Source organism: Notamacropus eugenii, chromosome 6 (assembly GCF_028372415.1).
Source record: "Notamacropus eugenii isolate mMacEug1 chromosome 6, mMacEug1.pri_v2, whole genome shotgun sequence".
Classification (NCBI taxonomy): domain Eukaryota; kingdom Metazoa; phylum Chordata; class Mammalia; order Diprotodontia; family Macropodidae; genus Notamacropus; species Notamacropus eugenii.
The window spans coordinates 6,176,149-6,188,318 of record NC_092877.1 but is presented as its reverse complement, the minus strand read 5'-3'; the positions used below and the strand labels follow the sequence as shown (position 1 = coordinate 6,188,318).

The 12,170-nt window shown below is 45.1% G+C and overlaps 1 protein-coding gene across 1 annotated transcript in view; it reads left to right on the top strand.

The window, feature by feature from the left end:
* Positions 1–12,170, top strand: part of TSPAN18 (tetraspanin 18) — an 83,296-nt gene that overhangs the window by 56,630 nt on the left and 14,496 nt on the right. Inside the window, exons 3-5 of the mRNA XM_072618133.1 lie at positions 444–519; positions 3,510–3,704; positions 9,350–9,424. Coding sequence (XP_072474234.1) covers positions 457–519; positions 3,510–3,704; positions 9,350–9,424 — 333 coding nt within the window. The 5' untranslated portion in view covers positions 444–456. The remainder of the gene's footprint in view (positions 1–443; positions 520–3,509; positions 3,705–9,349; positions 9,425–12,170) is intronic.

Here is a 12,170-nt window from a genome sequence, read left to right as displayed (position 1 = left end):
GCTTTGACATACCTGGCGTTGGAGTCAGGGAGACCTGGGTTTGACTAGCTATGGGACCCTAGGCAAGTCACTTAACCTCTGTAGAGCTTCAGTTTCCTCATCTGTAAAATGAGAACAATAACAGTGCTTATCCCACAGGTTCATTTTAAGGTTCAAATGAAATAATGTACAGGAAGTGCTGTGTTTGGAACGAACATAGTTTTGTGTGTTCCATATTCTAAGCTCCCTCCCAGCTAGAACATGCCATGTTCTGTTCCTCCTAAGGTCCCTTCCAGCTCTCCCAGTTTCTCGCCTGGGGTCTGGCCCTGCCTTGCATCCTCAGGGCCAGGAGTCCCACCAGGCCTCATTCTCTCTCCTTTGAGGGCATCATGGAGGAGGGAAGGGAGGGGCGCTGGGGAGGAGCAGACAGACAGAGCCACAAGGGCTGCCTTGATGTTTTGCAGGCGGAGGAGCACCATGGAGGGCGACTGCCTGAGCTGCATGAAGTATCTGATGTTTGTTTTTAATTTCTTCATATTTGTGAGTATTCCAGGAACCCTCCCCTCGATCGCTTTCCCTCTGTCTCTTCCAGGCTTTCAGAACAAGCGATTCTCTTAAAATATTCATGTTTGAAGGAACTTGGGATTCTTTTATTCCCCAGTGGTGGGAGCCAACGGGGCCAAGGAACTAGGGACTTCTGTGCTGGAAGCAGATAATAGGATCATAGATTGAGACCTGAAAGGACCTCAGAACTCATCTGGTCCAAATGTTCCATTTTACAAGTGAGGAAACTGAGCCCCAAGGAAGTAATGCAATTTGTCCAAAGTCACATAAGCAACCTTGGGTAAATCACCTCACTTCCCTTGACCTCAGGTTCCAAATCTACAAAATGAGAGCTGGAACAACCAGTATGGTCTCTTTCAAATCTGTGATTCTATCATTCTAAGCAGCAGAATTGGGATTCAACCTAGAGCTTCCTTGTCCAAGAACTAGACTGGCAGATAACAAATAGTCACAGATCCTCAAGCTATCAAGGCTGGGATTCAGGACCATCTTGGAGAAAGCCCTCACCAGGGGAAGAGGCAGTCTCTGAGGGAGAGATAGGCAGCAGTTACCCATATTCTGTGTAAAGAACATTCAAGAAAGTAGAGATCTGAGTTCTAGCTGTGGACCTTGATAAGATCCTCCCCTCCCTTCTCCTACTCTTCTCTCCCCTCCCCTTCCTTTCCCTCTCCTTCCCCCTTCCCTTCCCTCCATTTTCTTCATCTGTACAATGGCTGGACTCCATGATCTCCATAAAGGCCCCCTGAGCACTCACCTTCTGTGTTCCATATTCTAGGGTTCCTTCAAGCTCTACATTCAGTTAGATTCAATGATCAGTCATCACAGAATGCTTACAGGAACTGGGCCATTGAACATTCAGGCAACTCCTCCTACCATATCCTTCTTCTCCCAGAAGGAAACAAAATGGCCCCAGATCTGGCCCCAGTTGAGGTGACTGGGATTTGGGGGGTCCAGAGCTTAGTAGTGGGAGAAGATGCTATGAGAAAGAAGATAAGCTTTTAAAACTGTAAATCATCATCATCATTTGCAGCCGACATGGGTAGAGGGTGTAATGAGGAATACAAAGATGAATAGCTTACAGTCCTTGCTCTCATGAAGCTTAAAGTCCAACTGGGGAGAGAGATCCTCAAGTGTCCTAGAAAAATCCAGGCATGTGCTGGAACCGCCTCAGAGAGGTGCAGGAGAGATGATTGTCAAATGTTCTGTGTGAGCAAGTGTACCTCAGAAATCAGCAGATGTTACAAATAAGGACTTGCTTTAATGATTTGTTGATTATTTAGAGATAAGAAAGTGGGGGAGAAATTGTTCATATTGCACACTAAATTTCAAAATAAGTCCTGCTACATTTTTGGAGAAACTGGTTCTTAAATGTTTACCAGCACACTTTGCATGGATGCCAAAGTTTTCTTCCTAAGGCACAGATCTCACTATATCGTCGCCCTGCTCTGAAACCTTCTATGCCACTCCTCTGTTGCCTCTAGGGTAAAAAAAAACACAAGGTCTTCATCTGGTATTCACCTAGGGAAAGCAAAAAAGGGTTTATGTAGAAGGTACAACTTGGCCAGGACTTTAAGGGAACCTAAAGAAGAAGGGGGCAAGGTGGAAGTGAGAAGGGAGTGCACTCCAGCCATTGGGCAAAATCCTGGAGGAGAGCTGCAGTGCCTGTTATGTGTTCGAAACAACACTTTGTCATCATCTCCATTTTGGGGAATCCTCTCCATCTCATCCATGAAACCTTCCTTGACCCCTTCAGCTACAAGTGACCTCTCCCTCCCCAAATGACCCTAAAGGACTTTGAGTCTCTCCTTTCTCTCATCACTCCCTACCTTGTATTTCTCTTGCCCCTCTATACGTCAGACATACCCCCTTCCCCAATAGAATATAAGCTTTTTGAGGACAGGGTCTATGTCATTTCATCTTTGCATTCTTGACATGTCACAGTGCCTTACATGAAGTAGATATTTTGCCAGTAATGAATTGAATTGAAAAAGACAAGGAGGCATCTGTGTTTCAATGAATAGAGAGTCGATCTCAGTTAGAAATATCATTCCATTTAGTTGCGTCCAGGTCTCCATGACCCTGTATGGGATTTTCTTGGCAAAGACACTGGAGATGTTTGCCATTTCCTTCTCCAGTTTATTTTATAGATAAGGAAACTAAGGCAAGCAGGGTGAAGTGACTTGCCCAGGGTCACACAGCTAGTAAATGTCTAAGGCTGAATTTGAGTCAAGGTCCCCCTGACTCCAAGCCTGGTGCTCTCTCCCCTGTGCCCCCAAGATGCTCTCAGTTAGAAATATCTGAGTTCAGATTCTGCCTCTGGCAGACATTGGCTGTGCGACTCTAGGCGAACATTCACTTCTCAATGCCCCCAGGAAACTGATTCTCAGGTGTGGAGCAGGTGCCCATCTGCATGGCTGGCTTGACTCCTAGGAGTTTCCTAAGACAGTTAAACCGTAGCCCTCCATCACCCTCCTAAAAGAAGAGGGCAGCAACCGAGCTCTCCCTAGTACTTTCATGTGATAATGAAGACCCACAGTCATCGCAGGAAGGAAGGTGCTAGGCCATTTAAAGGAGAACAGCTCCCATTGGAGCTGCAGGAGGAGATCACAGCACACAGCTTGCATTTCAAGGGTAGGTGCTTTATTTAAGGTAGGTGTTAAAAGCCCCAAATTACCGTAGCTATTTGAAAAAGAAGACAGAAAAGAAAGTAACAGAGAACACCTTGGGGAAATAGACTCCTGGTGCAAATTGAATTTCTGCCTAATAAACCATGTTCCTAATTTATCCGCCACTCAGGATGTGGGCCCCTCTTGCTAACTAACCCATCTGGCTCCCCAGCAGGAAAGCACGGTCCTAGGAGTCACGAGCAGAATGTTTAAACTTTGCATCCTTTTCTTCCCCCCCACCTCTTTTCTATCTCTGTCCCTCCCCTGCCCCTTCCTCCTCTCTGCTGGGCCCTGGAGCAGCTGGGGGGTGCCTGCCTGCTGGGCGTCGGGATCTGGGTCATGGTGGATCCCACTGGATTTCGAGAGATTGTGGCCGCTAACCCCCTCCTCTTCACGGGTGCCTACATCCTGCTGGCCATGGGGGCCCTGCTTTTCCTACTCGGTTTCCTAGGCTGTTGTGGAGCCATCCGGGAAAACAAGTGTTTACTACTCTTTGTAAGTATGAGCCCCTTTGACATCCACCCTCCTTGTTAATCCTCAAATCCTCCCCTCCATCTCCAGGCACCTGTGAGCCTGAAGGAAATCATGGTAGAATGGGAAGCATCCTGGACTTGGGGTTGGAGACTCAGTGTCTGCCTCTCACTTACTAGGTTTTGCCATTCATTGCAGAGGTTAGGTTATAATCAGTGCCACTGGGCTCCATGGAAGATGGAAGGAGTATGAGCTCCATCTTCCCTTTCATCCCTCACCAGGTTGTGTGCCATTGGCTTCCCAGTCTGGGATTCCCAGAGGAAGCAGCCTTTGATCAATGTCTTGCCTCTGTCCCACTGGCTGTTCGATCCCAGACGGTTGTGGGACCTCTCAGTGATGCAGACCTCTTCTAAGACTCTAAATGCCAGAGAAGATGATGATTTGTATTACAAGAGAACATTTTCCACTGGGAGATCCTTATACTGATGAAATCACAGGCCTGTGAAAAATAATAAGTCACATTTATGTCATACTCTCTCCTTACATGTAATATGTTTGCACAGATATATGTGTTATTATTTTTCTGAGCACCACCACAAATTTGTCCGGCATTTTTAATCCTATTTTTTGTTGTTGTGTAATCAGTCAGTTGTGTCTGATTGCGACCCCATTTGGGGTTTTCTTGGCAAAGATGCTGGAATGGTTTGCTATTTCCTTCTCTGGCTCATTTTACAGATGAGGAACTGAGGGAAACAAGGTGAAATGACTTGTCCAGGGTGGCACATTTGAACTCAGGTCCTCCTGACTCTAGGTCTGACACTCCCTGCATTGTACTGCCTAGCTGCTCAAGTCCTATTTTACATATGGGGAAACTGAGGCTTAGAAAGAGGAAATAGTTCGTCCAAGGCTGCATAGCTGTTTCTGAGCTAGGACTCAACCCTGGTCTTAGAGCGGTTTTTTCCATCAGTTTATGGAAGATGTTTCACTCTCTTTTCTCACCTTTTTTGTAGCTAATAGCCCACATTTGAAAGACAGCTGACTGGAGTCATGAATGTGGCCTCTAGCCATGGCACTGAGCCAAGCTAACTGGGACTGCAACCTTGGCCCGGAAGTCAGAGAACCTGATGTCTGTTCTGAGTTCCACTGCTATGTGCCAGTGTATCTTAGGGCAAGTCCCATCCTCCCCTTACATCTCTGTTGCCTTGACTGTAAAATGAAGGGGTTGGATTAAGGTCCCTTCTGGTCTTTTAAAAACTCCCTCTACCAGTGCAGATGGGCACCTGCTCTGCAGTTTCTGGGCTTAGAGTTACCTAGAACATTGAGACATCAAGTGACTTTTCCAGGTCACAATGCCCTGTATGTGCCAGACCTCAAAGGCTCGGTCTTGATGTGACCTCAAGCCCTCCATCTTCCAATTCCCAGGTACTCTTTCCACTGTATTACACCAATACATTGATCAACAAGGACACTGCCATAAAGAAACCTGAATCTTAGAGCTTGAAAACTGAGGAAATTTGGGAAGAGAAGGTGTGGAATGAGGGCCCCCCTCATTTTGGTCAGATGCCACCTCCGCAGCCCTGAGGGCACCATTCAGTGCTTCATGAAGCATTGATGGAAGTTTTTGTTGGCCTTGGTCTTTGAGCCAATGGGGAAGAGAGAGTCATTTTAGGTGGCCAAGAGCTCATAAAACATTTCTGGGCCAATGTCCTTCAAGCATTTGCCAACCTCTGAACAGAGTGAACTGAAAACATGCCCTACCCATGCTGTGTGAAATCAGATAGATCAATAATACATCAATACAAAATTGAGTGTTCCGGGACAGCCTCATGGCAGAGTCAGTCAGTGGCTGCAGAGGAGAAAGTTCATGAGGATTCCTCTCTAACACTGGAAGGAGGAAGAGATCTAGGGTGGTGTGAGTGAGATACAAAGCATCATTACTGGATAATTGTGTACTCGGGAAGGTCAGGAGGTCACTCTCCTTCCTTCTGTCCTGCTAACACAGGTCACCTCAAATCACAAAGTCAGTGTATATCAGAGGCACGACCTGAACCCAGGTTATCCTGGCTCTGAGGTCAGCTCCCAATTCACTAGGACATACCTGCTACATATACCAGAACCATAGAATGACAGAACTTTAGAGCTTATAGGGACTTTAGGTGTCATCTAGCTCGACCCTCTTATTTTACAGATGAGGAAACTAAGGTCCAGAGAAGAAAGGCAACTTGTTCAAGGTCATCCAGTACAAGTCTTATATTTTACAGATGAGGAAACTGAGGTTCAGAAAAGTAGACAATCATAGGCATGCAAGTGGCAAGTGTCAGAGGCAGCATTTGAACTCAGTACCAAATCCAGTAAACTTTCCCATACTACTGCTCGTGCATTGTCTCATTTGATCCCCCAAACAATCCTGGGAAGGAGGTCCTATTCTTATTTTACAGCTGAGGAGGAGAAAAATTAAATCAAGGCCACACAACTGTCTGACCCAGGTCTTCCTGACTGCACGTGTAGGGCTCTATCCACCATGCCATACTGCTTCTTTTGAAGAACATCTGAGTATAGGTGTAGCATGTGTTAATTCAGCTGTTGACAGTACCGGGAACAGCTGGACTTTGACAGCTTAGCAGCTTTCAGACCTCACACTCAGATTCTCAGAGTCTGGAAACCCTATGGTCAGACCAGAAGTGCACAGGAGCAAAGTTCTTTGGTCATCAACTGGAAGTGATTATTCTGGACAGACCAGAGTGATATCAGTCTGAAGCCCTGGAGGAAGCACAGTGTGCAACCAGGATCCCGTGCCTTATACCATCCATGTGTCCCACCTAAAGACTCAGGGAGCCTCATCAACTCTGGGAAGGCAGGTGATTAGTTGATATTTAAAGTGCTTCTCTTCCATTTCTTTGGCTCTGAGTGTAGCTATCAGAAATCTGTTCTAAATACATCTGAACTTTTACACTTAATCTTGTCTTAAAATATTGCCTTGCTCCAATAGGGACACAAGCTTTTTTAAATAGTCATTTCTGAGGCACTTTATTTCTCATACAGCTTGTATCCAAAGGGAAGAGAGGAAAATCTGCTGGTTGCTAGGGGCAACCTCAGTCTTAACGGGAGTCAAAGTATACCAGTGTAAGGCAAATATACCTGAAGGGAGGGGGCAGGAGGAAGATCTCAAAAGACAAAGAGAAAAGTGACTGAGAAGCCTTTTGTTTTGTTTTGTTTTTCTTTTTTGAAATTGATAGTATTTTATTTTTCCCCAGTTACATCTCAAGAAAATTTTTATTATTTATTTTTACAAGATTTTTGAGTTCCAAATTTTTCTTCCTCCCTTCCTTTCCTTCTCTCCCCTCTTCTAAGGCAGTTTTATATAGTTTATACATGTATTATTATGTAAACATATCTCAATATTAGTTACAGTTGTGAAAGAAATAGATCAAAAGAAAAAAAAACCCATGATGAAGAATAAAGTAAGTGAAAAAATATGCTTCAATCTGTATTCAAACACTTCAGTTCTTTATCTGGATATGGATAACATTTTCCTTTCTGAGTCTTTTGTGCTTGTCTTGGATCACTGTGTTACTGAGAAGAGCTGAGTCATTCCTAGTTGCTCATTATACAGTGTTGCTGATACTGTGTACGGTGTTTTCCTGGTTCTACTCATTTCACTTTGCATCAGTTCATATAAGTCTTTCCAGATTTTTCTGAAATTTGCCTGTTCATCATTTCTTATTGCACAATAGTATTGCTTTACATCCATATAACCCAGCAGATGGGCATCCTCTCAATTCCCAATATTTTGACACCATGAAAAGAGTTGCTATAAATATTTTTGCACATGTAGGTACTTTTCCCTTTTTATGCTCTCTGTGTATACACAGTTTGGCTGCCCTTTGGGTATAGTTCCAAATTGCTCTCAACAGTTGGATCATTTCACAACTCCACCAACAGTGCATTAGTGCTGCAATTTTTTCTACATCCTCTTGAAAATTTATCATTTTCCTTTCTTGTCATATTAGTCAATCAGATAGGTGTTTGGTGGTACCTCAGAGGTGTTTTAATTTGCATTTCTCTAATCAATAGTCATTTAGAGCACTTTTTCATATGTCTATAGATAACGTTTATTTCTTCATCTGAAAACTGCCTGTTCCTATTCTCTGATCATTTAACAGCTGGGGAATGGCTTGTATTTCTTATAAATTTGACTAAGCTCTGTATATATTTTCTATACACCTCGTTAAGGGCAGCTAGGTGGTACAGTGGAGAGAGCACCAGTGCAGGAGTCAGGAGGACCCTAGTTCAAATCTCACCTCAGACACTTGACACTCACTAGCTGTGTGACCTTAGGCAAGTAACCTAACCCCAATTGCCTCATCCTGGGTCATCTCCAGTCATCCTGATGAATATATGGTCAGAGAAGCCTTTTGATTGGAGAGGAAAGGAGGCAAGAGCACTCAACCTCTTAAACCTTCTTGATGGAGAGATATCTGCCTCTGACACTGGCTACTTCTGAAGCAATAACTTGCAGAATATCATAACCAGAAGGAGACCTGAAAAACCATCTCCACAGTATCTCTGATGAGTGATCATTCAACTTCCATGGGGAGATTTCTAACAGGGGCAAGAGTGAGGAAAGAAATGGATCCACTATCTCCAAAGACAAATCATTCCATTTTGGGATATTTCTATCAGGAAGCTACCCCTTACGTGAACTTGACCTCTTCTTTTTCCTTTCCTAAGTGTTTACTAACCACCTCTTTAATAATATATAGCAGAGTTTGCATGGATTCAAAGACTAGTCTACTGTCCTATAATGTACATTTTTTTAAAAAAATCAAGATATTTGCCCTTCTCCAGTCTTACACTACCCCTCCTATTCTCAACATTCCATCAAAGATCATTAATGTTAAATCGTTGATCACACCTGCCATCTCTGTCATTATACTACAGTGGAGCTCCTTGGAGCTTGGTGGCTTGAACTAATAATTCAGTCACCCACCCTAAAGTAGAATGGAGTACTAGCCTCAGGTGTCAGTGGGTTTCCCCTTAACTGAAGTATCAGTTGGGTGTTTTCCTATTGTCTTCTCACTTATCCTGGATTTCAAATTCCATTTGTTGTTTCTATCTCTCTCTGCTGATCCAGAGTTCATATGGTACGATGGAATGAGGGCTTGAAGTCAGAGGACATGGGTTTGCACAATCTTAATTCTTCCAGTTTTGTGACTTTGGGCAAAACATCTAACATTTCTGGGCCTCAGTTTTCTCACCTGTAAAACCAGGTGAGGTTGGACTAAAGGATTTTTGAGGTCCCTTGCATCTGTCAAGCGGTCAACTCCCACTAATTTGGTGCCCATTATATGCCAGATGCTGTGCCAAGCACTGAGGTGTACCCTCAAGGAGCTCACTTCCTAAGGGGAAAATAACGAGCAAATAGCCATGGTCCTACAACGGGCTAAGTGGAAGAGTGCCCACAAAGGGAAGGGGGGAGGCCAAGGCTCCAGCAGAAGGTGGGAACCAGGGGAATCAGGGAATCAGGGGACAAAGCGGGGGGAGGGGGGAGTCATTCCAGGCCTGAGGAGAGCTAAGTGCTAAGCTGGTGTCATTCACCTTGGCCTTGGTGCACCCTCGCTCCTCTCTGGCTGGCAGCTCACCTGGCTTTTCTTCTCTCATCTTTCCAGTTTTTCCTGTTCATCTTGTTAATATTCCTGGCAGAGCTCTCAGCAGCCATCCTAGCCTTCATCTTCAGAGAAAACGTAAGTACTGTGCAGGGTTCCTCATGTGAATGTATCCCCCCACACCCCCAGAGGCTGCCTCTTTCTTCCCCAGAAACATGGGTTGACCCAGCAGGGCATCATGGAGTAACGGACCAGAGGCTGAGGGGAACCTGGGATTGAATCTCTCAGGTGTCGTGTTAGCTGTTTGACTTAGCCTGTCTGAGCCTCCTCCTCTATAAGATGGGAATAATGCTCACATTCACGTAGCACTTTGTACACATGATCTCCTCTGTGCTTCATAACCACCCTGGGCATTAGCTATTTCTTGGGCGGGGGGGGGGGGGAAGATGCCACAGAGTTTGTGGAAATCATACCTCAAATCTTCGGATGGGTGTGTGTGTGTGTGTGTGTGTGTGTGTGTGTGTGTGTGTGTGTGTGTGTGAGAGAGAGAGAGAGAGAGAGAGAGAATGAGAATTTCCCTCCTCTCCCTTCAGAGCTGGGCCAGAATTCCCTGTGGCAAAGAACAATACTATGGCCATGAGCAAAAAAAAAGTTTGGGAACCCATACTATAATAACAATATCTTTACAGCAGATATTATTATCTCCATTTTACAGACAAGAAAAATCAAACCCAGGTTCAATGATTTGCCCACATGGTGTCCTAGGCAGGATTTGAATCCGAGCCTTCCTAACTATATCAGCCCAGCATTTTATTCACTGTACCAGACTCGTCTGTGAACTACTTACCTCATTGGATTATTATAGGGAAAAAAACAGTTTGGTACACCTTGAGGTTATCTAGAAATGTGAGATTTTTTTAATTATAGCAATGAAATAAAAGATTCATAGCATTTTTTTTTGGTCAAGACCTATGATTTCATTAGTGTAAGGAGCCCCCTTTCCTCTCCTGATGGAGAGCGGCAGCTGCTTGGCAGGTTTTAGTCTGGAGAGCCACCTGGGGCTCTGACAAATTGTCATTTCCCCAGGCAGTGTGTGTGTCAGGGATGGGACGGGAGCTCGGGACCTCCTGATTCCGAGGCCAGCTTTCTGTCCACTCTACCAGGCTATCTCTCATCCCATACCTGCTCCATCTAAAATCAGATTCTGAAGAGTTAGGGCAACCTAGGAGACAGACCAAAAAGAGAAACAAAAGCCCAGGCAGAGTGGGAACATTCCCTTCCTCCCTCCTCCCCCACTGGAACACTGAAAGTCTATGAAGGCTGAGGGGGACTGGATCTGAATCACTCAGAAATCAGATTCTTTGTCAGAGGAGTGAGTAGATTGGTGGTTTCCCCGTGTCCACATTTGGCAGCCATGGATAGCCATCTAGTGGACAGTGAGGGGACCAGGCACAAATGCTAAGGATTTGACAGGTGCCCTTTCTCCTGTCCCGGGTGCTTGGGTGAATGAGAAGCCAGGAGTACAATGCCACTCGAAGTCAGGGCACTGCAACTTTAAAGGCTGATTTGGATACTGAAGGGGATGGGACCTAAAATCTTGTCCATGAGACTGACCCTTTCCCTAGCCCTAGATGGGGCTGCCATGCTCAGACAGTGCCACCTGGTGGCTAATTTAGGGACTAGGGCCAACAGGAGACCCCCACCCCCACCCCCACCCCCCACCCCAGGTAGAGAGGGTGAAGTGAGGGTTTCCAAGGACAGCCAGATTGAAAAACAGGTTGGGGGATGTGAGAAATTACTATAGGAGTGTGTGTGTGTGAGTGTGCATGTGTGTGTGTGAGTGTGAGTGTGTGTGTGTGTGAGTGTGTGTGTGTGTGAGTGTGCGTGTGTGTGAGTGTGTGTGTGTGTGTGAGTGTGCCCTAGACCCCTTTGGCAGTTTGTTAAAACCTATGTTCTCCTGCTCAGACTTTTTTTTTTTAATGCGTGAAATAAAACAGTATTACAGAGAAAAGCAATGATTTTGAAGTATTTATAAAATGTTTTTTGCAAGTTCACAGAACCCTCAGACTAGAAGAAAGTCCTGAAGTTTTGCCTGTGGCTCTGGTTCTCTGTCCTGAGTGTTTGCCAGTACAGTATGGCTTCACAATTAGGGGATCAAGGTTCAAAACCTGACATTTCCTGCCTGAGTAACCTTGGACAAGGCACCTAACCTACCTGGGCCTCAGTTTCCTCACCTGTATAAGAAGGGTGATTGGAGTAGATGACTTCTGTGGTCCCATTCAAGCATTTCTTCAGTCTATTGTTATAGGAAGAGTCCTGGGCTTGAGGGCAGGACCCTTGTTCAAACCCTGTCTCATACTTTTAAAAAAATTGTAGGTATTTATATTATTATCTGGAACTGTGTAAAGACGTCCCAGTAAGAAAACTCTCCCCCCACTGTAGATCTGCAGCTCCTCCAAGTGCAGACACACTTGGGAAGCCTAAGAGGTGAAGGGACCAGCCCGTGACCACTCAATCAGTGAGCTCCAGGGGCTGATTTAAACCACATCCTGTTAGCTTTCCTCTGTCACCGTGGTCATTACAAGCAATAGTTGCTCAGGTTTTTATATCATTTTAAGAATCTCCCAGATTTCAGATGTGGAAGGACCTGGGAAGACATCCAGTCCTGGCACGTAGTAGGTGCTTTAAAAACGCCATTTCTTTCCTTCCTCCTCAGTGCTTTAACTGAACAGAAATCAACTTTTCAATAGGCATGATAAGTGATCACACAGTCTCCCCTCGAAGACCTTAGTCATGGGGGAGCCTACCGCTCTTCCAGGCAGCCCACTCTACTTTGGGATGACTCGAAATTGTTAGGAGGGTTTTTTTCCTGTTACTGAGAGAA